The sequence below is a fragment of the Cricetulus griseus genome, chromosome 3 (genome assembly GCF_003668045.3).
Source record: "Cricetulus griseus strain 17A/GY chromosome 3, alternate assembly CriGri-PICRH-1.0, whole genome shotgun sequence".
NCBI lineage: Eukaryota > Metazoa > Chordata > Mammalia > Rodentia > Cricetidae > Cricetulus > Cricetulus griseus.
This window is the reverse complement of record NC_048596.1, coordinates 49,877,993-49,904,201: the sequence shown is the minus strand read 5'-3', so window position 1 is coordinate 49,904,201 and position 26,209 is coordinate 49,877,993. Positions and strand designations below refer to the sequence as shown.

The following is a 26,209-nucleotide window of genomic DNA, read 5'->3' as shown; positions in this document are numbered from 1 at the left end:
CAAGACTTTTATCATGAAGGGATGTTGGATTTTGTTAAAGGCCTTCTCTGCATCTAATGAAATGATCACACAGTTGTTGTCATTTGGTTTCTTTATATAGTGGATTACATTTATTAATTTACATATGTTGAACCATTCCTGCATCTTTGGGATGAAGCGTCCTTCATCACAGTGGATGATCTTTTTGATGTGTTCTTGAATTTGATTCACAAGTATTTTCCTTTATTTTCATTTTTTTTGAAACAGGGTTTCTTTTTGCAACCTTGGCTGTCTTAGAACTCTCTTTGTAGACTAGGCTGGCCTAAAACTCAGATATCTGCCTGTCTCCGCCTCCCAAGTGCTAGAATTAAAGGTGTGCACCACCATGCCCAGCTGGTTTGTGGAGTATTATTTTGTATTATTGAGTATTTTTTTGCATCTATGTTCATAAGAGAAATTGGTCTGTTATCTATGTTTGGGTCTTTATGTGGTTTGGATATCAGGGTAACTGTGGCCTCATAAAATGAATTGAGCAATGTTCTTCTATTTCTATTTTGTGAAATAATTTGAAGAGTATTGAATGTCTGGTAGAATTCTATTTACTAAAACCATCTGGCCCTGGGCCTTTTGGGGGTGGGTGGGAGACTTTTAATGACTGCTTCTATTGAAATTGCTTGTCTTATCTGATCTTGATTCAACTTGGGAAATGATATGAATCAAGAAAACTTACCATTTCTTTTAGATTTTCCAGTTTGGTGGAGTAAAGGTTTTTAAAACATGTCCTTATGATTCTCTGGATTTCCTCAGTGTCTATTGTTATGTCCCCAGTTTCATTTCTGATTTTGTTAATTTGGATCTTCTCTTTCCACCTTTTAGTTATTTGCATAAGGGTTTGTCTGTCTTTCTGATTTTCTTAAAGAACCAAACTCTTTGTTTCATTGTTTCTTTGTACTGTATTTTGTTGTTGTTGTTGTTGTTAGTTTGTTTCTATTTTACTGGTTTCAGCCCCGAGTTTGATAATTTGTTGCTGTCTACTCTTTTGGGGTATGAGTTCTTTTTGTTCTAGAGTTTTCAGGTGAGTTATTGCTAGTATGATGTCTCTCCAAGTTTTAAATATAAGCACTTAGTGCTATGAACTTGCCTCTTAGAACAGTTTTCATTGTGTCCCACAAATTTGGGTATGTCATGTATACATTTTCATTCAATTCTAGAAAGTCTTTGATTTCTTTTTTATTTCTGTCTTGACCTATTTTTTCTTTATTTCTTTTTCTTTTTCATTTTTTTGAGACAGGCTTCTTTGTAGCTTTGGAGCCTGTCCTGTCACTCACTCTGCAGACCAGGCTGGCCTTGAACTCACAGAAATCTACCTGTCTGCCTCCTGAGTGCTGGGATTAAAGGTGTGCACCTCTACTGCCTGGCTTGACCCATTTTTCATTGAGTACAAAGCTGTTCAGTTTCCATGAGTTTGTAAGCCTTTTGTTGTTTCTGTTGTTGTTGATATTCAGCTTTAATTTGTGGTGGGGATGCAGAGGGTTATTTTGATTTTCTTGTATCTATTGAGACTTGCTTTGTTTCTAAGTACAGGGTCAATTTTGGAGAAAGTTCCATGAAATGCTGAGAAGAAGGTATATTCTTTTGCGTTTGGATGAAATGTTCTGTAAATATCTGTCAGGTTCATCTGGTTTATAAACAGTCTTAGTTAGCTCCAGAATTTCTCTGTTTAGTTTTGGTCTAGATGGCCTGTCTATAGGCCAGAGGAGAGTACTGAGGTCTCCCACTGTCAGCGTGTGAGGGTCAATATGTGATTTAAGCTATAGTAGTGTTCCTTTTGCAAACTTGGGTGTCCTTGTGTTGGGTGTTGTGGAATATTTCATTATACTGTGTGAAGATATAGCTAGTGATTGGTTTAATAAAAAGCTAAATAGCCAATAACTAGGCAGGAGGTATAGCAGGGACTTCTGGACAGAGAGAACTTTGGGAAGAAGAAAGGTGGAATTTTTAGCCAGACACTGAGGAAAACCAGACATGCAGGAAGAGAGGTGAAAAGCCATGGCACATGCAACAGCATGCAGATAAATAGAAATTCGTTAATTTAAGTTATAAGAGCTAGTTGGAAACAAGCCCAAACTAAAGCTGAGCTTTTATAATTAATAGTAAGTCTCTGTGTAATTTTTTTGTGAGCTGGCAGCCCAAAGAAAAACCCATTTATATTTGGGACATAGATATTAAGAATTGAAATGTCCTCTTAGCAGATTTTTCCTTTGATGAGTTCATAGTGTCCTTCCCAATCTATTCTGATTAGTTTTGATTTGAAATCCATTTTGTCAGATATTAAAGTGACTACACCAGCTTGTTCCTTAGGTTCATTTGCTTGAAATATATTTTTCCAACCTTTTACTTGAGGTAATGCCCATCCTTGATATCATGGTGTGTTTCATAGATGCATCAGACAGATAGATTCTGTTTTCATATCCATTCTTTTAATCTGTGTCTTTTTTATATAATTTGTTTAAATTTATTTTATGTGCATTGGTGTGAAGATGTCAGATCCCCTGGAACTGGAGTTTCAGTTGTGAGCTGTCATGTGGGTGCTGGCAATTGGACCTGAGTCCTCTGGAAGAGCAGCCAGTGATCTTAACTGTTGAGTCATCTCTCCAGCCGCAGTCTGTGTCTTTTTTTTTTTTTTTAAATATTACATGTTTTATTCTAAAATATGGAACGCTTCATGAATTTGCCTGTCATCCTTGTGCAGGGGCCATGCTAATCTCTGTATCGTTCCAATTTTAGTATATGTGCTGCCGAAGCGAGCACAGTCTGTGTCTTTTTATTGGGGGAATTGAGACCATTGATGATTGTTGATTCTATTTTGTTGCTGTTGTTATTGGTGGTGGTGATGTGTGTGTGTGTGGTCTGAGATTATTGATTCCCTGTGTTTGCTTGGATGTAGTTAAACTCTTTAGTTTGAAGTTTACTTTCTAGCACCTTCTATGGGGTGGATTTGTGGATATTGACTATATTTGACTGTATCTTGGACTGTCTTATCTTCTCCATCGATGGTGAGTGAAAGTTTTGCTGGGTATAGTAGTCTGGACTGGCGTCCATGGTCTTTTAAGAGTCTGCAACACATCTGTCAGGCCCTTCTAGCTTTTTAGATCTGGGGATGAAGTTGGGGAAGTGAACTTGGAGCAGAGAGAGAGGTGAAGATCTGCAATCAGCCTGCCAGCTTCTCTGCCCAGCCCGGCCAATTGGGAAGATCCACCTTTAATCTGAGCCACACCTTCTGCTGGCAGCCACATAAAGGAAGTGAAAGAAGGAAGCTTGCTCTCTTTGCCTGCTTACTCTTGATCTCACTAGTCCTTTGATGGGATCAGACTCTCCCTCTTAGGATTCTGGTGTGCACTGAAGACCAGCTAAGAGCTAGCCTTGTGGACTGAAAACTGCTGGATTCTTGAACCTTCTGTTGGTAGACACCCATTGTTGGACTAGCTGGGCCACAGCCTGTAAACCATTCTAATAAAACCTAGATAGATAGATAGATGGATGGATAGATAGATAGATAGATGGATGGATGGATGGATGGATAGATAGATAGATAGATAGATAGATAGATATTCATTCTATAAGTTCTGTTCCTCTAGAGAACCTTGACTAATACACCTATTATTTTAAATACGTTTTAGTAGATTTTTGTTGTTGTTGTTTTTGAAACAGGCTTTCCTATAACCCAGACTGGCCTTGAACTTGCTTTGTAGCTAAAGAGGGTTGTGAACTCCTAATCTTCCTGCCTCCACCTTCTTAGGGATTAGATAACAGGAGTATACCAGTCAACTCTTGATTAAAAAAAAAAAAAAATTTTTTTTTTTTTTGCGTGTGCGATGGGGTGTGACAATTTCTGTGCTTTCTCCTAGTGAACCGCTGAAACTAGGTGTGGTCTTGGGGACTACTGACATAGATATGTTATCTTTAAAAAAAAAAACAACAAACAAACAAAACAAAAATCTATGTAATTATGTATACAGTGTTCTGCCTGCAGGCCAGAAGAGGGCACCAGATCTCATTACATGTATTTGTGATCCAGCATATGGTTGCTGGGAATTGAACTCAGAACCTCTGGAAAAGCAGCCAAGTGCTCTTAACCCAGCAACTACATGGTGGCTCACAACCGTCTATAATTTGATCTGGTGCCCTCTTCTGATATGTAGGCAGAACACAGTATATATAATAAATATATTTTAAAAAATGACACAAGGCTAAGAATAAAGCTCAGGGACACAGTGCTTGCCTAGCATAGCATATGTAAGGTTCTGGGTTTGATCCTCAGCCACAAAAAAAAAAAAAAAAAAAAAAAGCCAAGGGGCAAGGGAGAGAAAAGAAGCAGCAGCTTTGCTGGGTATGATGATGTATGCCCATAATCTCAGTACTCAGGAGGGTGAGGTGGGATGAGCTGGTGTCAAGGCCAGCGTGGGCTGTATAGCCAGACTCTGTCTCAAAATGAAGAAATACGAGGGCTGGAAAGATGACTGGGAAGTTAGGAGCCCTCGGTACTCTCCCAGAGCTCACACCTACATGCAGACGTGTACGCCTACACATAATTAAAATGACAATGAAGGTAAATCCTTAAAAAATAAAATGAAGCAAAAGCTTCTCTTGTTCTAGTCTCTGAAAGAGATGAAGAGATTAGGTATTTCTTCTTTAAATATTTATGAAATTTCACTGATAAAGCTAAATCTGCAATTTTTGTATGTGTGAACATCTCTAAATTCTTTTAACGTATTTAAGACAGTTTAGATTTCTACTTCTCGAGTAAGATTGGAATACTCTTGTTTTTCTAAGAGCTTCTCATTCTTTAAAATCCCAAATATCATGACTATGAAGTTTTTCACACATTCATCGTGCTCTTTATTACCTGTGAGAACCACAGGGACAGCCCCCTTTCCTTCCTGATAACATTTGTATTTGTGGGATCGTTTTGTTTTGCTTTGAGGTGCTAGGAACTGAACCCAGGACTCATAAGGTTCCTCTGAATCCTGGCAGAGTAGCTCCACCTTGCAGCAAGTTGCCATTTAACTTGCCCAGGTTCCAGAGGGCAGCAAAGCAGTCCTTCCCACTGTAGGGCAATGTTTGCTGAGAGCAGCAGAATCCCTGATAGCAATCAGGATGTACACACTGAACTTTCCCAGTCTCTGGTTTTGTCTGTGCCTTTTGTCTAAGCCTGCAGTCACCCCAGCACTTAACACTAGGTAGCGCTCTGAACCTAGATTTGCAACCATTTGAAGCACTTTTTAAAAAAATGTTTGTGCGTGCATTGTGTGTGTGAGAGAGAGGAGACACATACACACACACACACACACACACACACACACACACACACAAAGAGAGAGAGAGAGAGAGAGAGAGAGAGAGAGAGAGAGAGAGAGAGAGAAAGAGAACGAGAGAGCATGATGGGTGTGCTCAAGCCACCACTAGAATGTGAAGAGAACAAGTTTTAGGAGTCACTTCTCTCCATTATGTGGGCGTGGAGATCAAATTCGGTCACTCAGCAATCTCACCAGTTTTATACAGTTAGAGCCATAATAAAATAGGCCTTTCTGGGCCGGCAAGATGGCTCAGTGGGTAAAGTCATTTCTCATCAATCCTGGTACCTGAGTTCAAGCCCGGAGACCTGATAGTGAAAGAAAAGGATCAGCTCCCGAATTTGTCCTCTGATCACCACATGCTGGAGATGCTCACCTATGAGTATGCTCACACACACACACACACACACACACACACACACACACACACACACACACAGCATGCACACACAAAATTAGTAAATGTAATTAAAAACAATCTGGAGCTTCCTAAGGGGAAAGGGACTGGTGACTTTGAGGAAAACACAGCTGCCTGTGTTTTCCTCAAACACAGGAAAACATAAATGACCCTTAATAAATCATTTTATTGAAAATGAACTTGAGGGCCCAAAGTGGGGGCACATGCCTTTAATTTCAGTCCTCAAGAGGCAGGGGCAGGCAGATCTCTGTGAATCCCACACCAGCCTGATCTACATACTGGGTTCTGAGGTAGCCAGGGCTATAGTAGAGACTCTGCTTAAAACAAACAAAAAAGATGAACTCGAATGAATTGTTCTTGGAGTTGATGGGCAGATGTTATTCTACATACTCATAGGAAAGTCTCACAGCAGAACCACAGCACTGACACAGTGGCTGGCTTCCTTTCTGAGGACCTGACTTTCCTCAGTTCTCATTTCCTGTCTGGCCAAATGAAGACTTCAAAAGGCCTCTTTAGCCCTCTCCTCTCTCACCAGTCATAGTGTCCCCCATGGCAGGCCACCAGAACTAGAACTTTCTTCTAGATCAACTAGTTCTAGATGAACCTAAGACAGATCACAGAAATGGGGACTCTTCCCCCAAAGCCAGCCACAGAGCAAAGAAAGTCTTCTCACCTCCCCTTAGCCTTCCCTTGCAGCAGCTGGTCATGAAGTTAAGATCCTCATTCCAGCGAGGCCTTGGCCCATAGCCAGGAGGAAGGAATGCTGCAATGGAGAGGCTCAGCATGAGCAAACAGGCCTTTTTCTGCCCCAAGCTGTTTCTGTCACTCAGACCCTTCATGTCCAACCACATTTCTATATGCCATCCCCACTCCACTGCAAAAGAGCAAAAATTAATAGCACATCAGGGATGTTGGTTCTCTAACCCAAAGGCTCTCATGTCCTATAAAACAATGGCCAGATGAATTTGATGTGTGTTACTCTGGTTGATCTGTCTTTTGTCACAAAAGTGCAAGCCAAGATCCTTTAGGATGGAACAGAAAGGGGTCCTCGTGCTTTCTTTCCCACTGCAGCTAATTCTATTTTCTTGTACATGAAAACATATTTCAGCTTCATTCTCAAGGCCTGTTCCTGGTGAATGTGGAATTCTGAATGTTCCATCTCTGGGTATGTAACAGCTGCTGTGGGCTCACTCCTGGCCTGTGAACTCCTGAGAAGCAGCTGGTTGCAAGTCCTCTGTATGTGCTGTGTGACTTTTGCTCTCAGAGTTGGGCTGTGGTGAACAGGCATAGAGCCTTAGCATATGCAAGGTCCTAGGTCAGATCCCTGCACCAAAACCCAAGCAAATAAACAGCAAATTTGTTCTCCTCTTTAGTTGTAGTGTGACTGTGATACACCCAGATACAGGCCTTTTTCTTTTTTTCTCAGTGTGTACCCCTGGCTGTACTAGAAATAACACACACACACACACACACACACACACACACACACACACAAACCAGGTTGGCCTTGAACTCACAGTGATCCCCATGGCTTGCCTCCCAAGTGCTGGGATTAAAGGCATTGCACCACCACCACCCGGCTCCTGTCTGCTCTTTTCTTTCTCTTTGCCTCCTAAGCTCTAATTATATTAATTTTAGTCTGATTCTCCCAGTTCCTGAAACTGGGCTGTCCTATTTCTCTTCTATCTGTTCTTTGGTTTGGATAATTTCTGTTGTCTTCCAGGCCACTGATCCTTACTCTGAAGTCCTCTGACTGTTAAATCAGAGGTAGGATAGAAAGAGAAAGCTAAAGTGATTTGAGAATGGGATGAAGCCCCTCCCACATACATACACACCCTCACCTGGTGGAGAACCTTGGCATGTTGGGCTTGTCTGTAAATGCAGCATTCAGAAGGCAGAGACAGGACTGACAGTTCAGGGGCAGGCAGCCTAGGGACAACAAGATGACTCTGTGGGTAAAGGTTCTTTTCACCAAAACTGATGACCTGAGTTTGATCTCTGAGACCCACATGATTGAAGAAGAAAACCAACTCAAGTTGTTCTCTACCCTCATGTGACATGCATGTATGACACACATATAAATAAAATGGAAAAAAGGAAGGAAAAAAAGAAATTCAACAAACTGGAGGGGTGAAGGTACCATAAAGAGTGCCCACAAACCCAATACCCCTTTAAGCAATGGTACCTCCTACTTGTAATCCCACCACTCAGGATGCTATGGCAAGAATATATGATGTTTGATAATGTAGTGTGGACTGCATTAGACTGTCAAAAACTACCAAAGAGGGGGTTGGTGAAATTGAAACGAGTTTGCCGTCAAACCTGATGAATTCGATCCCTGGGACCTATGTAAAGGGAGGAGAGAACTGACTACCCCAAGTTGTCGTCTGACCTTCATATGTACTCTATGCAGTGCCCCCAAACACACAAATAAATAAATGTGAGCTGGGGAACTGGCTCAGTGATTAACAACACTTGATCCTTTTGTAAAGGACTTGGTTTAATTCCTAGCACCCGCGTGGTGTAACTCCAGTCCCAGGGGATAGGATGCACTCTTCTGATCTCCTTTGGCAGCAGGCACAAATATGGTGCACTTTCATACTTGCAGGCAAAACACTCATACACATGATGCTTAAAAAAAAAAAAAGAAAAAGAAAAGAATTGAAGGGCATCCTCACCTACAAAGTGAGTTTGAGCCAGAACTGGGCAGCCTGAGACCTTGTCTCAAAATAATAGAAAATAAACTATGACCGTGAAAGCCCCAGAAGACAGAGACAAAAGGAGTCTTAACACACTGAGCCTTTTCCCCAGTCTTCCAAAATTTTATTAGATGTGTAAAAACTTAGTGTCTCGAGATTGTTTTCACTCCCACTCCTTCATCTGCTAGACCAGATGAAAGTCACCTTAACCCAGGATGGAAGCTATGCTGCAACATCATCTCCTAAGATGGGGTTCTGAAGATTGAACCAAGGACCTCTTGCATGTTTGGGCTTGGCACCCGCTTGACCACTCTGTGGTTCCCAAACCCATCACTGCAAACTTAACACACCTCATGACGTGTTTCCTCTTGTTCCCAGTAAGGAGACCTGATCCTTCACCCTCCACCTCATGGGTGTTGGCTTCTAATTATCAGCACCATCAGCCTAAAACCTTGTTCTGCTTTTCAGAGAGTTTGAGGCTTTTTTTTTTTTTTTTTTTTTTTTTTTTTTTTTTTTGCCTCTGACATTCCTCTAGTCTTAGAATCTGGAAATATCTCAGGGCAAAATTTGTTGTTTCAAACCTCCCCAAGTCCCCAGTTTTGTCCCCCCCGTGTTCTGAGGCCACTCAGTTCAACTGGCTTGTTTGGTGACCATGTGTATTCTTGCATTCCTAGCCTTGTACTCAAACTCAGAACAGCACACAGCCCCAGGGAGAAGCTCCTGCAATCGTTGACTTACTTTTGTGTGATTGGCCCTACTCTGCAATGGCAGGCTCTGGTCCCTCTGACTTCAGCAGTGGTTGGGAACATGCATTCACACAGTACATATGTGTATGTTACTGTAGTTGTTAGGGTCACAGTCTGGGCTCTGGCAATCCCAACAAGTTACACTGGGGCACCCATCCTCAATACACCAATTAAAGAGATAACAGTGAAAACAGAAAAAGGAGACTTAGTCAATGTGGCTACATAGACAAAAAGAGCAAATGAAGAGATCCAGTGATTCCCCTGCCAAAAGGCCCTTTTCTAGGTCTTACATGAAGTTTAGGTTTAAAGAGAGGGCAAGAGTGTGTATAACAAAACAATCCTGATCAAGCTGTGGTCCCGCCCATCACTGACTCATCATTGCTTCTGCTCTAGTCTGTCTTCCAAAATGGAGTTTGCAAAATCTTTTTTGGGAGAGGATTTTTTTTTCTCACTTGTGCCAGGGTTACAGCTTAGGATTCCTAGGAAATTTTTAAGATTTGGGGGGCTATTGTTTTAATGATCTGTTAACCAAAGGAAAGGGCACAAGTGTCTGTTTAGGCTATCTTATCTCTTTTCAGGGTGAGTGTGTGTGTGTGTGTGTGTGTGTGTGTGTGTGTGTGTGTGTGTGTGTGTGTGTGTGTTTGGGGGTGGAGTGCTTGGATGGAATCCAGGGCTTGTACATGCTGAGCACACAGTCTACCACTGAGCTACTGTCATCTCTCTCTGTGACTGTTGAGAAAGTGATATTTGTTTGTGTGTTTTATCTAGTTTTTCTAATTCCTGGCTAGCTAGAAGCAACTCCATTCTACTGAAAGTGGGACTAGATAAACACTTTTTGTTTGTTTTTGAGAAAGGGTTTCTTGTATTCTAGGCTGGCTTCCAGCTGTATAACAGAAGATGACCTTGAACCCTCTGTGACTTCTGCCTACACCTCCAAAGTGCCTGGATTACAGACAAGAGCCCACTATACCCAATTTGTGTAGTGCTTGGGATCAAACCCAAAGCATTGCAGATGTTAGACAAGCATTGTCCTCAGGTACATCCCAGACTGGGATACTATAGTCTCTTTTTAGACTGCAGTAACAGTTTCTTTTTTTCTTATTTTTTATTTTTGTTTTTGTTTTTTGTTTTTGAGACAAGGTTTCTCTGTGTAACTGCTGACCTAGCTCTATAGACCAGGTTGGCCTCAGATTCACAGAAATCAGCTTGTCTGTGCCTCCTAAGTGCTGTGGTTAAAGACTCGTGCCCCCAGTGCCCAGCAGCTTGTTTCTTAAAAATATTAAGCATTTATTTAATGTGTGTTGGGGGGAAACAGAGAGATGGGGTGGGGGAGAGGAGAACAGTTTGTGGGAGTTAGTTCTCTCCTTCCACAGTATGTCCTGGAGATCTGATCTAACTCAGGCCCTCAGGTTTGGCTGCAGGCACCTTTGCCTGTCCAGCCATCTTGCTGGCCTGGTTGCTTGTTATTTAAAGGCTCCCCGGCTCCACTTAGCTCTTATCTGTCCCAGTGCTTGTTGTCTTATCTTTCTGAGTTGTCCAGCTTGGAGAGCTGATGTAACTTTTGTTGTTGCTGCTGTCCTTATCTTTGGTGGCATCCTGTACCCAAGCACTGGGGATTGAACACAGGACCCTGTTGCATGTAAGTTATATGCTGTGTTTCTGAGCTACACCCCAGGCCCAACTGCTGTTTTTGTTCCTTCAAAAATGCTTAACTTTATAGAAGAAGTCAGGCAGATAGCTGACTCTATATGTTACTGGCTTGGTATAAAGGGCACAACAGAGGCTTATGTATTGGCTCACACATAAGAGCCCAGGACTCAGGAAGCCAAGACTGGGAAATCACCATGAGTTTGAGCCAGCCTGAGCTACACAGTTCCAAGCTAGCAAAACAAAACAAAATAGAACACAACTGCTAAGTGCTGGAATGAGGCTTATCCACTCCCTCTCCAGGTGGGGGCGCTACCCTCGTAGTACCTGGATTTGCATTTTCAATTCAGTCACCCTCTAAACTGTCCTTTAGGACTTCTGAAAGGGTTCCACCACATGTGTGTGACTGAATAATTATTGGTGGTTGGTAGACTGGCTTAATCTTCAGCACTCCTTCCTCCCCAGAGGTCTGGGTGTGGCTGAAAGCTCCAACCCTTTCATCACAGGAGCTCCCGAACAGCCAGCTATACCAAGTGAAGCAATCCAGGGGTCCCCAGATACCTTCAGCTTATCAGCATCCAAGATGCTGATGAGGGTGTTGGGAATTAAGTGTCAGGAAACAGGGCAGAAACCAAATATATTTTATGCCTCCCCCACATTACAAGTATCTATAAAATATGCATAGTGCCAAGGATTTAAAATAAATGAGTGAGGTAGCATTACAGCAAGTTTTCCTTTGTAAAAATGCCTCTGATTGGGACTGGAGATATGATTCAGTGGTTAAAAGCACTGGCTGCTCTTCCAGAGAACCCAGGTTCAATTCCCAGCACCCACATGGCAGCTCACAACTGTAACCCCAGTGCCAGGCAATCAGACACCCTCACACAGACAAATGTTCTCATAAAAGAAAAAAAAATGTTTCTGATCATTATTATATTGTCCGTTAGAAGTCTATAAATAAAGGCTACACTATGGTAGCACATGCCTGTTATCAAAATATAGCAGGCTTTTTCTGTAACATCAGCTCCCAAATAACAACATGGAGACTTATTATCAATTATGAAAGCTTGGCCTATAGCTTAGGCTTGTCCCACTAGCTCTTGTAACTTAAATTAAACCACTTTTATTAATCTACATTTTTGCCTTGTGGCTTTTTACCTCTCTCCCATCTTGCACCTCCTGTTTCCTCTCTGTGTCCTCTGGCATCTCTCCCACACCTACATTCAACTCCTCTTCCTCACTCTCTGCCCAGGAGTCTTGCCTAACCTCTTCCTGGTCAGCTATTGGCCATTCAGCTCTTTATTAAGCCAGTCAGAAGATGCCATGGCAAAGATACATCTTTACAGAGTAGGAAAGGATTATTCCATAACATCACAACACTCAGGAGGCTGAGGCAGGAGAATATTGAGTTCAAGGGCAGTGTGTGACACACAGAAAAATCTATCTTTAACAAAAGAGGAAGGGATTACATAAATAGATACAGATTGCCAAGGAGGGCAGGGACAAGAAACTCAAGTGGATTGGGGATGGTGATGGGGATTGTGGTGTATCCCTTTTTACAGGGTTTAGGATGAAATCCAGTGCCTCATACATGTTAGGTGCATTTTACCGCTGACCTGTATTTCTAGCCTTATAAAATATGTATATATTCATGCATGCATGTATTTATTGAGACAGAGTCTTGCTATATTGACTAGACTGCTTCTGCCTTCCAAGTGGCTGGGATTACAGATGTGTGCCACTGTACCTGGCTTAAATGTTTTTATAACTTGAATTCTGTACCATGTAAATGCCTAAATATTATGTTTTAGCCTAGGGGCTAATCAGGCCATGCGCACTGCAGCAGCCTCTTTCTCACAGCTGCTGTGAAGGAAACTGAGAGCCTGTCACTGAAGCTGAAGCTGAAGCTGAAGCTGACTAACATGTACCACAGGTGCCCAGATTCCTAGAGAAAGGCAGGTGTTCTAATTCTCACTTCTCCAAGGAAGTCTGCAGGCTCAGGCATGGAGTCAACAGAGAGCTACCAGTGTAATATGCACACTTTAACTAGATGTGCCTCTCCTCTCTACTGCCCCCACATTCTCAAGGTAAGGTCACGTCACACATTCCTTCCCATGCCTTCCACTCCCACTGCCACCCCCACTCATGCTGGGGAAGCAGGAACAGCCTGGCTGCAGGCCTGTGTTGTGGTGTGGACTACTCACCTTCTCTGTGTCATGAATTGCTCCTTCTTCTGAAGTCTGTAAGAAGGGACTCCCACTCGGTCACAAGGGCCTGAGCTCTCCTCAGAACCTTCTCCATGCTGCCATCTGTCTGTCTGCCCATGGTATCAATAAATAACTCTTTTATGCTCCCCAATCTCCTGAGACATAGAGCTGAGTTCCCAAGTAGTACCAATGTGAATAAAGAACCCTGCCTCAGAGCCTGTCTCTATGGAGCCAGACCTTTCTCCCTCCCTCAATCACCGTTTCTTGTTTCAACACTATGGAAGCAGATGCACACACTAACACACACCAGAGAGTCACTGGGCCAGCAGATGTGTAAATATTTTGAGAAGTGGGTAATTGGTTGTGTTCACTTGCTGTAAAAACAACAGGCAACAAGCAGTTGATTCATTTCAGGAACAAAGAAAATTGTCGACCTTTAAGAGATTGTGATGAGCTGGTGTTGTGGGCACACGCCTTTAATCCCAGCACTTGGGAAGCAGATGCAGGCGGATCTCTGTGAGTTTGAGAACAGCCTAGTCTACTGAGCGAGTGCCAGGACAGCCTCCAAAGCTACAGAGAGATCTTGTCTTGAAAAACAACAATAACAACAACAACAAAGCTTGTTACCAGAACCATTAAAAGTCAAAGTCTGGGCTCTGGTGGTCCTGACAAAGTAGGCTGTGTGTTCTGTTCCCAATATGCAAAATAGAGAAACTCATAGCAGCTGAAGGGATGACTCAGTGGTTAAGAGCACCCACTGCTCTTCCACAGGATCTGTGGTGATATTTATGATTTATTAAAGCTTTTCTGAGGATTCAGAAAGCAAAGTCAGTCACAAGTCACAGAAGCTAGTCACATACCTTTAATCCCAGGACTCAGGATTAAGAGGTAGGCGGATTTCTGTCTGTTCAAAGCCACACTGACTACACGAAATTGATTCAGTGCTAAGAGAAAACTAGAGAAACGGCTCACACAAAGATGATCTCAGCACTTGGTATCACACACCTTTAATCCCAACACTAGAGTGGTATAAAAGATAGGAACAGGGTCTCAGATCTAGAATTCATTCTCTAGCCACATTAAGGATAGGAAGACATTGAAGTCTCAGGATTCTCTCCAGCCACACAGAGGAGAGGCAGCAGTCTGAGGCTTGGTGAACTCGTGGATCAGCCCTTTCAGCCTGAGCCAGAGGTGAGAGCTAGTGACCAGCTGCTTTGCTTTTCTGATCTTCAGCTTGAAGCTTGAACCCCAATATCAGTCTCTGGGTCTTTTATTTTTTGTGTTACATATTTGGTGCCCAATGTTAAAGTACAAATTCACCAAAAAGCTGCTTTGAGGCCAGGGGCCCAGGCCCAAGCCTGAGCTGTAGGAGGGACTCCTGCCTGAGTTCCTGCCCAACCTGCTAGGTTTCTTTTGTTTTCTCCTCACATCTTTGAGCAAGTGTAGGATTTTTTCCAGTTGTAGTTTTTCTAAACAGTCTTCAGCTGCCACCCAAACTGGGGAGGCTTTTGGGCTTTTCCTACAGCCCCTCTCCTCCTACGGCTATCAGGATAGTACAGGCGTTCATGAAAAGATTCAAGATCAGGCTATTCACTCATCCCTATCTTTCTTTTCTGCACACAAAGGTATGAAATGCAGATGGTAACTTTGTTAGCATTTAAGACCATTTGTTCCCATTGGAGAACTCAAGGCCAGCACCTTACACACTGTATCTGAATGTTCTGTATCAGGGCGAGAACCAGTATTTACCAGACCAGGACCCTATTGAGTCTCACTGCTTTGTTCAGTCTGGCCTAAAACTCACTATGTAGACTGAGCTGGCCTTGAACTCACAGTAATCCTCTTGGCTCAGTCTTTCCCAACCCCTAGTGCACAAGTGAGTTGGGACCACAAGTGTGCACCATCAGTTCAGCTGACATGGGAGAGACTAAAGAGGGAGAGATGTGGGTGAATTCTCAGAGACTTTCCCACCAGAGGAAGCAAGAGAGAGGGTTCTTTGATACAGTTAAGGGGGTTTGCTTGGCCTTATCTCTTGGGTCATTTGTGTGGGGTTCGTGTCTATAGAGGTAAGTAGACGTCTCACAGTCTTGTTAAGTAGTAAGTTTTCCATCCAGTTATCTTTCTTGAGACTGGGCATTTGGGGTAAGACCATGGGTCACTGGGTGTTATTTCTAGATGTTTCTAAGAAGGCATTACAAGACATGGGGTAGGCTCCAAGTAGTTAGGTAGGGTTTATTGTTAGGACAACTTTGTTTTTCTTTCTGGCATTTGTCTATACATTTTGCCTATTTATTTATTAGATTTTGTTTATTTTGTGTGTACATGTGTGTGAAAAGGGGTGAGGAAAGTGTGCCTATGCCTAGGTCCTATTTGTTTATTAGATTTTAGTATGGGGGAGGAGTGGGGGAAAGTGTGCCTGTGCTTAGGTGCTTATGCAAGGGTCACAGGACAACTTTTGGGGACTCAGTTCTCTCCTTCCACTTTTTTTTTTTTAAATTAATGTGTGTGCCCATGTGAATTTATGTGCTATATGCACGCAGAGGCCAGAGAACATTGGAGTTATAGATGTATGAACTGGAGCTGGAGCTGGAGTTCTAGATGTATGAGCCCCCTGATGTGGGTGCTGGAAACCATACCCGAGCCCTCTGGAAGAGTACTTGTTCTTAAGCACTCAGCCACCTTTCCACCTTGTTTTTAAGGCAGGGTCTTTCCTGTTGTTTCTGCCATTGAACTTTTGATAAAAGCTACAGTGTGACTCTCCTGTCTCTCTTCCCATTGCCCATACCAGTCCTGCAATTATAGAACTCATTTGGCTTAAACAAAAATGTATTGTGGCCAGCTAGATGGCACAGCAGTCACAAGTACTGGCTGTTTTCAACAGAGGACCCAGGTTAGATTCCCTGCATACACATGGCAGTTTACAACTGTCTGTCACTCCAGTTCCAGGGAATCTGACACCCTCTCCTGGTTTCTGTGGGCAACAAGCATGCATGTGGTGAAAAGACAGACAGAATACACATAGAGGGAAATAATATTGTACTGATATATTATTTATGATTTGTTGAAACTTTCCTGAGGATTCAGAAAGCAAAGTCAGCCACAAGCCATAGAAGCCAGGCACACACCTTTCATTCCAGCAGCCAGAAACTAGGAGGTGGTGGTATACACCTTTAATCCTGGGACTCAGGATTAATAGGTGCTTCGCTCCACAAGATCATACAGTAAGATTCCAAGGGACATATTCACCAGGCTAACACATGGGATTGCCATCGACACATTCCACTGGAGAGAAACCACATTTGCAAAGCCTTGGGAATGCCTGCCTTTTGAATAGTCACTGTAATCTCTGAAAAGCCCTTGTGAAACCATAGCGCTCCCCCTTTCCCACGGTGGAATTCGTCCCCCAAATTCACAGCAGTGTATTAATCAATTATTGGACACAACTCCCTCTTTTATTGTTAATTGGCTAATTGTGGGGCCCTGGTGTGGAAGTATTCATACAGTCAAGGAAATCTTTCATCCTTATAGTCAAATCCACATAACTTAGAAGCTAGTGCCCTACAATTATCTCCTATGGCAGGACACCTGGCAAGGAGAGGAGCCTTACAAACAAACCACATTCAGAGCTTCAAAAGACAAGAGACACAAACATCTGCCCCCATTGACAAACAGGACTGGATGGCACCAGCCAACTCAGGAGAGTGCAGCCTACTAGCCCGAGGCTGGGCTGGAAGCTGCATCCTCCAGATCTCAGGATCTCACTCACATAGCTTCTCCCTTTGATCTAGTGTTGAAAATTGAACCCTGCTCCTCTGCAAGAGCACCAAGTGCTCTAACTGCTGAACCAACTTTCCAGTGCCCTTATCTGGCTCTTTATGTGGATTCCAGGAATTTTAACTCAGGTCCAGGCTTGTATAGCAAGCACTTTTACCCACTGAGCCTTTTGGGACTCGATGTTACTATGATGCCCAAGCTGGTCTCAAATATAAAGCAGAAGTTAGCAAACTTTGGCCTTACACCAAATCCAGCCTATTTTTGTTTCGTTCTTAAAAAAAATCTGAACTATTTAAAAAGTGGTTTTTGGCATTTTTATAACTATCTCACAGGAGAGGATATTTTTGTTTTGTTTTGTTTTTTCAGACAGGGTTTCTCTGTGTAGCCCTGGCTATCCAGGAACTAGATCTGGCTGGCCTCAAACTCGATCAGCCTGCCTCTGCCTCTTGAGTGCTGGGATTAAAGCATGCTCAGGAGAGTAATCTTTTTTGGTTTTGTTTTGTTTTTCAAGACAGGGTTTCTCTATAGTTTTGAAGTCTGTCCTGGAAGTAGTTTTGTGGACCAGGCTGGCTTCAAACTCACAGAGATCCACCTGTCTCTGCTTCCTGAGTACTGGATTAAAGGCTTGTGGCCACTACCACCAAGTGAGAGTAATCTTAAAGAGGCATTTGTGCTTTCAGACTATTCAATGGAACCCAAAGATCAAACATCCCCCAGAAATCTTATGCAGAGGGAAGGGAAGGGCAGAAGCCTGGAGCCACAAGAAGGCACTGGTCCCCAAGGAAAGACTTCACACAGCTTTGCCAACTTGCCAGACTTCCTTCCTTCCTTCAGGACAACTAGAGCAAGACAATGATGGATCAATGATGGGTGGGACACACCTTGACCAGGACTGCTTTGTTATATACACTTTGTATGAACGTAAAAAATGTTTTAATTATGTGTGTGGGTGTGTGGAGGTGCCTTCAGAGGCCAGAAGTGCTGGATCCTTGTAGAGCTGGGATCACAGACACTTGTGAGCTGGGGAGAGAATTCAGGTCCTCTGCAAAGACAGCATGCCCTCTAACTGCTGAGCCATCCTGTCACCCATTTCTATCTAAACTTAAAACTCCATGTCCAATATTCTGCAGATGGACTTGGGGGATTACTAGACACTTTTATTTGTCCTTTTCAATGTGAAAACATTGAATAACCTCATCTTTGCTTTTCACTATTACTTATCTCCTTAATTGGTGTACTGAGGACAAGTACTGAGGCTAAGCCTAGATTGCTTATCTGAGCTGCCAGGGCCCAAGCTTCTACCCTCAAAATTTTGGTAAAATTTTTTATATGAAAAAAATCAAAAGATGAGTATTTGGTGACATATGCAAATAAAAAAAAACTAAAAGTTCAGTGTCCACACTAGTTTTTCTAGAACACAGCTGTTTTCATTCAGGTACTATAGCATACAGCATATATGGCTTTGTTCCTGCTTCACTGTCACGGTCCAGTAGTCCAGTATTTGCTACCTGGCCTCTTCAACGTGTTAGCCATTGTGCTTAAACATTTTATATGCTCCTCACAGCTATGAGGTGTGGCCTGATTCGGTTAATAGTCTGTTCTTTGTCCTGTCCTACATGTACTCATGCTCTCTTTCAGTGCTGGGGATCAAACCCAGGGCCTTGTTCTGTTCATGCTGTAGTGCTGAGCTACACTCCCCGTCCTTTCTAAACCTTCTGCCTTGAAACTTTGTGCTGCTTCTACTTTGCCCTTGTTTTAGGTCATGAGTTGCTTTGACTAATGGGAATTGAAATAGAGGACTGACCTGTGAATGCAATGTGACACGTTCTTTCCTGCTCCTAGGTCACCATCATGTGCACAGACCCAGGTAGTCTGCTGGTGGATGAATCATAAGACCCACAGCCCAGTAAACTGTTATTCCTCCTGAGGTCATCCTAGGTTAGCCAAGTTAAAGGTCCAAGATTACCATGGCTGACCACAAACAGACTTGAGCAGGCCCAGCTGGTGTCACCCCCATCAGCCCAGATCAGCTGAACCCACCTTGTGACAGCCAACTGCACAGGGATACATGCTACTGAGTTTGGTGATGGTTTGTTACATGGTACTCTAGCAATAGAAAGCAGCATATAGCCAGGAGTTGGTGGCAATGCCTTTAAACCCAGCATTTGGGAGGCAGAGGCAGGCAGATCTCTGAGTTCAAGGCCAGCCTGGTCTACAGAGTGAGTTCCAGGACAGCCAGGGCTACACAGAGAAATCCTGTCTCGAACCCCCTCTCCTGACACACACACACACAAAAAGAAAGTAGCATACAAATTCTAAAACTTTCCTCCTGTACAACCAGGTGGGTGAGGGAACAGAGAGAGCCTCATCGGGCATGGCCAGCATTTCCCCCTACACTTTCCTTTGCCAAACAGGCGCTGGAGCATTTTTTTTTTTTCTCCTGAGGACCATTTTAGCTTCTAGTAAACATAGAATCTGAAGGAAGCACTGAAATATGGAACTCCAGGGCTTGGGGCAGGCATGAGATCACACTTTAAAGAACAGAAGAGAACTCTCGTTTTGTTTTGTTAGAGACAGTCTTCATATTGTAGCCCAGTGTGCATCTCTATCTAGTTTATAGATCAATATGCCCCATGGGTCAAAGAGATGTTGAGGCTCTCTGACTTGGTATACCTCTTCACCACGAAGACACCTAAATAGACACAGACTTTACCATTTATGAAAAAAAAGATTCAATTTATTTCCTTTTAGAACTGTAAAAAAGTACATTGGTTATAAAATCTAAATGACTAACATGTGGTTAGTTAGGAGGACATGCCCATCATTGTCTATAACTTCCAGTCCCTCAAGTATGGTATCAGGAGAGCAGGGTGGGCTGGGAGGCTGCTACTTTGAGGCTGAGCCATAAGCTTCAAAGAGTGGGAGCTCCAGAGCTGCAGAGCCCTCAGGAAGGAGGAGGGGAAGAGAAAGTGTGTGGTACGGAGCAGGAAGAGAAGAGGATGGACTGAGGTAGGAGGCAAGATTGCACTTTGTTCTACAGTCTGGGGAAAATACTTTAATTTGGATTGGGAAAGGTCTTCCTTCTTTTTGAGACAGGGTCTCCCTCTGCAGGCCATCCTACAACTGGGTAGGCCCAGGGTGGCCTCAAACTCATTAAAATTCTCCTGCCTCAGTTTCCAACCATGCCTGGAGAGTCTTCCTTCTTGAATGCTGAGCACAGCTGGCTTGAGCATGTTCCTAGGAAGTCCATGTTTCCTGGTGCCAAGGGCTGTCCTTCCCTGGAGAGCAGCCCAGGAGGTTTCTACCAGGAAGGAAAGGCATTCATCAACGGGACATGAAGTGGTCACCTTCGGACTTGCATGAACTCCTTTCGCAGCCATAGTGAGTCCTGGTAAAAGCGGGGGTCTCCCAGTCTCACAGCCGTCCGTTTGTAAAAGTAGAAGTACAGCACCGCCGCTGAGGACAAAAGCAGAGACTAGCCTCAGCCAGGGACATCCTCAGTGTTCCCTTCAGGGGCAACCAAGCCCAGCCAGACCCAGCACTGCCCCAGGCTTCTCGCTGTCTCCCAGAGAGAGAGGAGGGCAGCCCTTCCTCTTTCCTTTATGTGTGGCTGTCCCAACCATCCCAGGCCACCCTGATGGAGTTGTGAAGCCAGGATCAAGGCTGTGCTACCAGACACAGCAGGACATGGCTACACCTGAAGCTGCTCCACTCCTCACCTAGTCTCTGGAATACAAATAGTGTTTGAAGTCCATCTGTCCAAATGAAGCTGCTGGAGTTTTTCCACCGCAAGTTCTAAAGGAGACATGAGTAGAAAGGGAAAGGTTAAAGGCTACGTGAGACTATTACATCTCCAACCTGCTTGGAAGCAGCAAAGCCACTTGGTTGAAAATCACACTAATCTTACTTCCTTTTCACAAGGTCAAAGTATATTTCTCAAGAAAGCCTCAAACTCCTCCTTAAAAAAATTTTTTTATGAGGCTGGAAAGATGGTTAAGTGGTTAAGAGCACTGACCTAGATTCAGTTCCTAACACCTATACAATGGCTCCTATAACTCCTATACAACCTCCTATAACTCTAGTTCCAGGGGATCCAATGCTTTCTCTGGCCTCTGTGGACACTGGGCATGCACATGATGTACATATGCAGGTAAACACTCATACACATAAAATAAATAAATAGAATTTTCAGCTGGACACCGTGGTACCTTTTAATCCCAGCACTTAGGAGGCAGATTACTATGCTAGCCTAACCTAAAGAATGAGTTCCAGACCAACCAAGACTATTAGTGCGATTCTGTCTCAAAAAAATTTTTTTAATTAACAAAAATTGTGTGTGTGTGTGTGTGTGTGTGTGTGTGTGTGTGTGTGTGTGTGTGTGTGCCTTCCAGTATGACACAGCATGCATGCAAAGATACAGTCAGTTCTCTCCTTCCGTCATGTAGGTCCCAGGGATCAAACTCAGGCTGTCAAGCTTGGCAGCAAGTTCCTTTACCTGTTTAGCTACTTACCAGCTCTCAGCTGCTCCCCTGCCCCTTTTTATTTTTCCCTTCAAAGGGATCTCCTCTAAGCTTGAACTGAAGTATTTATCTCCTTCCACTCTATTGCTTTTGTCAAGAAGAAATTATCTCAGAAGCTTCACTGCTCACTGTCCAGCCCTCAGTCTCAATCTCAGTCTCAGCTCCTGGCAGGTCACAACTTCGGAGCATTTAGGCTCAAGGCTCAATCACAGTAGCAGCCTGAACACAGGGCTCCAGGAAGTGGAGCACAGACTCTGGGAGAGGAAGCCCCTTGATCCCTGCACACTGCTCTGCTGCTTTCCTGTGAGCTCTGCTTCTTCTCTATGGCACCCCAGGGGCACCCACACAGTGGGTCAAAAGAGAAGCAAAAAAGTGACTGTTTTATTTTGTGATGCTGAGAACCAAGGCCAGGGCCTCCCAAATTCTAGGTAAGAGCTCTAACCCTGGGGTCACAGTCCTAACTTTCAATGCTCTTAACCTCTGAGCCACCTCCCCAGCCCTTAAATTATATTCTTAAAAAAGCAATCTGAAACCAGGAGAACTAGATCAGATCTGGAGCCTACAGGAAAACTAAGGAGAAACATCCTGGGGATTGAGTTTCTGGTGTAAAGATGGGACTCAGCAATGGGCATAGAGGAAAGCAACACTCTTGAGTGGCTGCTTCTCAGAAACACCCAATGCCTGTAATATTAACCACGGGACACTAACACCTAATATCCCCTGTTAACACTCACCTACCCATACAGCAGATGACAAAACAGACTCAACTTCCTGTTTTAACCCTGATAGGCCTATCTGGGGTAAAGGTAAACTGACTGCTACAAATAGAAAAGTCCCTGGATTCTTGAAGACAGAAAGCTGACAAAGTGCCTATGAACTGTCATATGCTAAACTCCAGCCAGGATACCTTCATTTACCCACCTTCTACTAGTGTTTCCAGAGGACAGGGACTTCTAGTTGAATTTCCTTTTGGCAGGACAGGGTTTGATCAAACCTAGGGCACTGAGCCTGCCAGGTAAATACCCTGCTGCCAAGCTATATTCCCCAGTCCTTACCATTTTCTTCCTGGGGTTTTGTTTTTGTTTTTTATTGCTTTTTAAATCAAGCCTTTTCTACCTGTAGGAATGAATCAGATCAACAGCCTGAATATAAAGGATCTATCTCACATAGACCACAGATCAGATTTTCATGGCTTCTGATTTCTGCATCTCTAATTCTTCCATCTCTTTGTGTACCTTGTATATTTCATACTTTTTTTTTTTTGAGACAGGGTTTCTCTGTGTAGCTTTGTAGACCAGGCTGGCCTCTAGCTTATAGAGGTCCGTCTGTCTCTGCATCTCAAATATGGGATTAAAGGTGTGTACCATCACCGTCCGGCTCATACTTCTTTTTAAAAAAAGAGATTTATTTGTTTTTGGCATGGTGTATAATGCTATTAAGTCCTGGCTGGCCAGGAACTATCTTTATAGACCAGACTGGGCTCTAGCTTACAGAGATCTGCCTGCCTCTGCCTCCCAAGTACTGGGATTAAAGGTGTGTGCCACCCATGTCTGGAAACTGATTTACTTTTATGTGTATATGTGAGTGCTTCATATGTACATGTGTATCATGTATGTGCCAGTGTCATCAGAGGTCAGAGAGTTGGATCCCTTAGAATTGGAGTTACACGGGTTGTGAGCCATCTGATATGGGTGCTAGGAGTCAAATCCAGATCCTCTGCAAAAGTAGCAAGTGCTCATAACTGCTAAGCCATCTCTCTAGCCCATCATGTGCTCATTTTGGCCTTAAGGTTCTGAGTTAGAAGAATGGGTCAGCAAAGCTTGCTTTTGAACTTATTTTTATATATATATCCCAGGCTGAACTTGCCATGGCCTTCAGAGAACTAAGATTACAGGTATATACTACCACATTTTGCTTTTTTTCCCCTCTTGAGACAGGGTCTTACACTATAGCCCAGGCTGGTCTAGAACTTAACTGTGTAGCCTGGAATTGCCTTGAATTTGTGGTAATCCTCCTACCTTGGCCTACTGGATGCTAGAATTACATGTTTTAGCCTCCATGCCAAGCTATTTCTAGCTCTTTAAAGATGTGAAAGGCCTGGTGAGATAGCTCAGTGGTTGGGGGCACTTGCTGCCAGGCGTGATAACCTCAGTTCAATCCCCAGAACTTACATGATGGAAAAAGAGAACCAACTCCCACAAGTTATCATTTGGCACCCACACCTCCATCCACCTACACACAGACATAACACAATACCTGTATAAAATTTAAAAAAATCAAATATGTAAGAATTCAGAGCTTTCACTCTTACCATGACCCAGACATGGAGGGAGATGCTGAGGGCAAGGTACACAGCAGTTAGAATGATGGTCCCTTTGAACTTATGGAACAGGAGGCTGACCAGGCCAGCCTGGAAGACGAAGGTGTTGAAGAACATGAGGAAAATTATGATGATGTTGAAGAGGATTGCAATATCCTGGATGCTGCAGACACATAAAGTATAGCCAAGTGGGGGTTATGTGAGGACTTAAGAGATGGCCCTAAGTTCTAAGGGATATCATGAGGTCTGTTCTTCTCTGAGATATAGTCACCCCAAGCCCCCAGACAACACAGACTTCTGGACACACTGATGGTTTTTAAAATGCTCAATTGTGACTGTCAGAGCCTTCAAACTGTTTGGATTCAGCTTTTCAGGCCTGTCTCTTATACTCACATGAAGAGCACCAGCTGGATGACAGGAGCCATTCGGAGTAGCTCCGAGAAGGAATTGACAAACAGGTCATAGGACAGCAGCAAGAACTGAAGGGAGAGCACCAGACTGTAGTTGCTAGTTTGGAGCATCTTCTGGCTGCTTTTCGGGACTCCCAAGTGCACATTCCACAGTTCTGTAGAAGATAACTTCTGGTTCTCTACTGGGTACTTGGGGAGAGATGTCTAGTTTTTCCAAATCAGAGCTGTTTCCCTGGCTCTGATGCAAGAACCTGTTTGGAGGGAAGAGAATCAAGAAAGGAAGGAAGGAATGACAAAGAAGGCAATACTAGAAGCCTAGTAATAAACATTTACTGAGCACCCGAATGCAAAACATCAAGAAAACAAAACAATTGAGAAAACAAAAACCCAAATAAAGTGCAGGAGTAGTGACATACACTTGTAATCACAATATTCAGGAGCCAGAAACAGGAGGATCTAGAGTGTGAGGCTGGCCTGGGCTACGATAGCCAAGCCTCTTCTCCAAACAAAACAAGACAAGGCCAAACCACACCCATCCTGGCTCTGCCCCACTGCACCACAACATGTCATTATTTCTAGAGACTAATAACATCAGACTTTTCTACATGCCTAGATCCTTTTACACACACAGCTCTTTTCATTTTCCTTCTTCTTTCCTTTTTTTTTTTTGAACTTGCTATGTAATCCCAGCTGGTTTTGAATTCTTGATCCTCCTGCCTCAGCTTCCTGAGTGCTTTTTTTTTTTTTTTCAGGAGTGTCCCATTACACATGATAAATGAACAAGTCTAACCAAAAATATTTAGGAGTACTACAGAGAAGTGACAGCCTGGTTATGTAGTAGTAGTAGTAATAATAAATCCTTATATATTACATGCAACACTCTAGAGATTGTTTCCTTCAGATATTATTTAAATCTTACAATAACCTCATGAAGTAGGAGATACTTTTATTTTCCCCAATTCATTGATGAGAAAACTGAGGCCCAGCAAGGTAAACTAATTTGGCAGATTACACAGCTGGTAAGTGGCAGACTGCTATTCTGATGGAGACACTGTGCGGCCAGCCTATTTCATAACTGATGGATATCTAAGTAGGCAGAGTATATGGTCTCATATAAATACGCAGTGTCAGGCAGAAAGAGCTGAGAGGACACAGTGAGGTTATGACAGAAACACAGCAGCAGGAGTAAGGGAATATATTCATAACCTTACTTAATCCCTGGCCTTGAAAAGCAGCCATTTTAGTGCATATAACCCCCGTTTTGCAGACGTTCTGGAGGGGTCCAGGCCCTGTCCACCTCCCACGGTGGAAAAGCCTCATGTTATTGGATATACGAATATCCAAGCTTCTCTGGGCTTGAGTTTTCACACTCATCTCTCTCCTAGGTACCGGCGCCAGGATAATCTTGTTGACCAAGAGAATTTCCTATAATCCTCCCAACAATCTTCCTGGTAGGAAAGAATTATCCCCTAGCTACAGGCATGGACACACGGTTAGAGTTGAAGTCATTTTCTCCAGATAGCAAGTGAGAAAGGCCAAACGCATCACTTAGCGAAGCTCCATCGAAGGCTACTGTTAGCATCCCTTAGAAGCACCCTTCGCTCTAGCTACGCGGACGATCACCCTCCAGCTTAACGGGGTTGTCCTTACCCTTCCCAGTCCTCCCACAGAGCGATGCCTCGGCAAAAGCCCACAGCAAAAGCAATAGCAACAAAAAATTCTGACTTCAGGCCACTCTACGCTCGGCTCATCAACTAAACTCACCTCAAAGAACCAACGTCGGTTGTCATGGAAACCCAGTCTCGGCTTCCGGAAGCTGACTTTAAATTCCGGAAGTAGGGGCTAACTGCCCGCCATGTTTGGGCCTTCGCTCTCCTGGGCCTGCCCTGTCCTTCCATGTCCCCTCGCTGAGGGCGGGCCCTAGGCGAGAGGCTGTTAACGCCAGCATTTCTCCTTCCTCGGGATGGGGGTGGGGCCAGAGACAAGGCAAACAGGACGCAGTGCTCCTAGGAATCCGTCCAGAAACTGCCCGGGAACTCGCACCTTAGCACGCAAACTTCATTTCCCAGACGCCCTAGCGTCCCATCGGAAGTGCCCGAGCCTATAAAATTCCAGGCAGCGCCCTCTGTAGCGAA

At 43.7% G+C, this 26,209-nt stretch overlaps 1 protein-coding gene and 1 non-coding gene across 4 annotated transcripts; both read right to left on the bottom strand.

The window, feature by feature from the left end:
* Window positions 1-2,686: 2,686 nt before the first annotated feature.
* LOC113831999 lies at window positions 2,687-2,790 on the bottom strand. Its single transcript, XR_003483591.1, has one exon. It is a non-coding gene; the product is annotated as a U6 spliceosomal RNA (small nuclear RNA).
* Window positions 2,791-19,532: 16,742 nt separating this feature from the next.
* On the bottom strand, window positions 19,533-26,097 carry Tmem138 (transmembrane protein 138). Of its 3 annotated transcripts, none has more exons than XM_027406701.2 (5): window positions 25,839-26,097; window positions 24,058-24,325; window positions 23,656-23,827; window positions 20,544-20,619; window positions 19,533-20,280 (listed from the first exon to the last, which is right to left on the bottom strand). In XM_027406701.2, exons 2-5 carry the CDS (start codon window positions 24,183-24,185, stop codon window positions 20,168-20,170), a joined length of 489 nt encoding a protein of 162 aa, XP_027262502.1. In that variant the 5' UTR covers window positions 24,186-24,325; window positions 25,839-26,097; the 3' UTR covers window positions 19,533-20,167. The 3 variants fall into 3 exon arrangements, with proteins under 3 accessions (XP_027262502.1, XP_027262503.1, XP_027262504.1); XM_027406702.2 differs by lacking the exon at window positions 25,839-26,097 and adding an exon at window positions 25,725-25,834; XM_027406703.2 differs by lacking the exon at window positions 25,839-26,097 and adding an exon at window positions 25,286-25,714.
* Between the last annotated feature and the right edge of the window lie 112 nt (window positions 26,098-26,209).